Raw genomic sequence first — 3,908 nt, forward strand, 5'->3', positions numbered from 1 at the left:
GATCAGCACAACACACGTGCAAGTCAATTAAATTACTTTCTCTCGTCATTAATCACATAATCTTAATATAAAAAAAAAAAGTTTCCCAAACCACCCGTTTCGCTCTGAACCCTACAGGTGTTTATCAACCCGATCTTGAGCAAAATTACTATTTTATTTTACGAGTGCGAATTTAACTTTTAAGTAAATCATGTCCGCTACCTGTAAACACTTGTTTATGATGTCATATATTTTTAACTTGTGAGAGTTTAATTTTTAAAGAAATGATGACTTTACGAAAGTTCTTATGAACACGATGCCAATATAATAAATTGTGAATTTAAATATCATTCGATGTCGAGTAATTACTACAAAATTAAATTTTAAAACATCGCAATTAAAAAATAATAATCTTTAATTATAAATTTTTGTTGCTTAAAATCTGAAATCTTGTCATGTAATTCAAAAATAACTTTTAAGGCGGATAATAATCGATAGCTCTCAACTTTTTTTAAAAAATAAAATAAGAATTTTTGAAAAGTAATGAGATGAAAAATATAAAAAATTGTAGGTATTCGAAAAAAACAAATTCCTATTTATATATTTTTTTAAATTGTGCGTGTGACTTCTCTCGCACAACCTGTCTTGTATATTTGTGAATTGAATATTTGAGAGTACACCTTTGAATTTTATCAATATGTTGCATCTGCCTACCCCTGCGGGGAAATGGCGTGATGGTTATTAGTTAGTCAGGTACCGATCATAGCCAATATCGGATAGATCCCTACCGAATTATTTTGAATGTGTTTAAAATGTTCCATATTTCAAATGTTTTCACCGATAAAGAAATGACTCTTATTACGTAAGATATATCCTGATAGAAAATTTGCTTGGCTATCAAAATTTAAAGTTTTTATTTAAATTATAAGAAATATTTATATTTTTTTCAATGAGGGAAATTGTAGTAATTCAAATTGGACAGTGTGGAAATCAAATTGGGGAGAAGGTAAATGCCTTTCTTTTGTATTACATGAATTTGTGTGAACTCTAAGGTCGTTTGTGCACTACATGGAATTTTAACGTCTGGCAGTCCGGTTTTGAAAAATAAAAGTGACTACGACAGTTTAGCGTGATCGAATTTACGTGTAGCGTGTTCACGCACCGAACAAGATTACCGATCCGAAGAAAGATGGACAAAAGCACAAGCCAATCATCGTTTTATCACGATAACTGAATTGCCGGACGGTGAAATTCCGTGTAGTGTACAAACGCCCTAATATCTGAATAATCCTCCGAGAGATTATTATGAAGATAGAAGAACATACATAATATGGAAGCGTTTTGTGCTAGCGATCTGTCGTCGGCCGGCTTAAGAGGGATAAGTGTCTATTGCTTAACGTTCTGTTCATGTTTTTTTTTTACATCATGCAATAACTATTCGCCATATTGACTTGACATTCAATATATGTTTATATTCTTAATTTTTCTCTCTTTTTGTGTGTATGTTAGGTTGAAATGGTTAAAAATAATAAAAAATATGTTCAAAAGAAGTCCACCGACAAGACGGTTTGGTGAGCTGTTTTATGAAGTATATAGTTATTTTATTTATAGATTCGGCATTAACTTTGTGGAATAACATTTTGTTTATTTAAAAAAAAATAATAAACACTTGTATTAAACCACTTAATGAGTTTTATTTTATTATACGCGACTAATTTCGAAAACTGATATGTAGATGAAAACATCTGTTAGTTTTCGAAACTAGTCGTGTTTAATAAAATAAAACTCACTAAGTGGTTTATTACAAGTGTTTTTTTTTAAATAATCAAGTCTATGGTCAGTTTGTCACTTATTAATCATTAATTTTTACTGTGTATTTTAAATGTAAAAAAATAATTATTAACTTTATATAGTACGCTTATTTTTAATATAATCTTATTTTTTAACTGTGATTTTTTTATTTTAGTTTTGGAATGTCATATCTCAAGAACACGGCATTGACCCATGCGGAAGTTACACTGGAAACTGCGCCCAACAACTGGAAAGAATCAACGTCTTCTACACTGAACCGAGTTCTGGTAAATACGTGCCTAGGTCAATTTTGGTAGACTTGGAGCCTGGAACTATAGACGCCGTAAGGTCAGGAATCACCGGCAAACTCTTCCACCCGGACAACTTCATCTATGGAAATTCCGGAGCCGGAAATAACTGGGCCAAAGGACACTATACAGGAGGCGCAGATCTGGCCGATGTTTTCTTAGATGTTTTAAGGAAAGAGATCGAGGCCTGCGACTGCATCCAGGGATTCCAGCTCATCCACTCTCTCGGAGGAGGAACAGGATCGGGAATGGGTTCACTCATCATGCGTAAAATTCGCGATGACTATCCAGACAGGATATTAAACACATTTTCAGTATTTCCTAGTCCCAAGGTTTCGGATACAGTGGTAGAACCGTACAATACGACTCTTTCGATAAATCAACTCATCGAATACGTTGATGAAACATACTGTATGGACAATGAGGCACTGTACGACATATGTAGCAGAACGCTAAAGCTGCCTAATCCGACGTACGGAGATCTCAATCATTTGATTTCTTCCACTATGTCCGGAGTGACAACCTGCCTTCGATTCCCTGGTCAGCTCAATGCAGACTTAAGAAAACTGGCTGTCAATATGGTTCCTTTCCCGAGGCTACATTTCTTCATATCGGGCTTCTCTCCCCTATTCGCGAGGGACAGCAAACAGTTCCAAGCGTCGACGGTATCCGAGCTGACTCACCAGATGTTCGAGTCCAAGAACATGATGGCCGCCTGTGATCCAAAAAACGGTCGCTACCTCACCGTGGCGACTATATTCAGAGGACGCGTGTCCATGAAAGACATCGACGAGCAAATGTTAAATATGCAGAACAAAAACAGTAACAACTTCGTGGAGTGGATACCGAACAACGTAAAGACTGCAGTATGCGATATACCGCCGACGGGTCTCAATTTGTCAGCCACGTTCATAGGAAACTCCACGTCCATTCAGGAGATATTCAAGCGCATTTCGGAGCAATACTCTTCCATGTTCAGAAAAAAGGCTTACTTGCATTGGTACACAAATGAAGGAATGGATGAATCGGAGTTCGAGGAGTCGGAGACCAATTTGAATGATCTTATATCCGAATACCAGCAGTGTCAAGTTGCAGGAATAGACGATGACATTTTTTATGTTGAACAGGAAGATGAAGGTTAAATATGCAAGACAAAAAGCACACACACATCATATTATTGGTTCATAATTAAATTTATGATTATCATCATTTTCTTATTGAAAATATAGAATTGACGTTTTTGATAAAAAAATTCTAAGAAATTGATACAGTAATCCATGATCACAATTACTATTGTCTTTTGTTTATCGTGTGAATATTTTATCGTTTATCAATTTGATCAATATGTCAATATAAATTCTTCATTTGTCTTTAAAATTTCGAGAAATGTAATAAATTATTCTTTTTGTTACATTATTCGTTCTGTATTACGAAATGTATGTAGTTTTCACATGGCGCTCACTCCTTTCAACAACGTCATATATTAAAAATCGTTAATTTTCAGTTGTGCATGTTTTCGAAATGCCCAGAAAATGTACTATATCTCAGCAAAAGCGGCATATTTTTAGCTTAATATTTAACCGCTACAGGACAGAAAGTGTTGTTTATGCATTTTGAAGAAAAGGTATTGTTTAATTATTTTTTTAAATTTACTAAATATTTTTCGAATGAAGAAAAAACATTCAGGTTTTACCTAAAAAGATCTGTTGCACTGTTAAAAGTTCAAAAAGTGGCTTTATATTTATTTTTGATACATTTCATTATATTTTTAAACTTTAAAAACGATCTTCTGGAAAATCAAGTTTTTTGAAATAAGACGTTGTTGAAAGG

At 34.0% G+C, this 3,908-nt stretch overlaps 1 protein-coding gene across 1 annotated transcript; it reads left to right on the forward strand.

The window, feature by feature from the left end:
* The first annotated feature begins 827 nt into the window (after nt 1–827).
* On the forward strand, nt 828–3,489 carry LOC148311965 (tubulin beta-2 chain-like). Its single transcript, XM_088277992.1, has 2 exons — nt 828–985; nt 1,946–3,489. Exons 1-2 carry the CDS (start codon nt 929–931, stop codon nt 3,218–3,220), a joined length of 1,332 nt encoding a protein of 443 aa, XP_088134118.1. The 5' UTR covers nt 828–928; the 3' UTR covers nt 3,221–3,489.
* The last annotated feature ends 419 nt before the right edge of the window (nt 3,490–3,908 follow it).

This window comes from Brachycentrus maculatus, unplaced genomic scaffold (genome assembly GCF_059751285.1).
Source record: "Brachycentrus maculatus isolate JH-2025_06_01 unplaced genomic scaffold, ASM5975128v1 h1tg000054l, whole genome shotgun sequence".
Classification (NCBI taxonomy): Eukaryota; Metazoa; Arthropoda; class Insecta; order Trichoptera; family Brachycentridae; genus Brachycentrus; species Brachycentrus maculatus.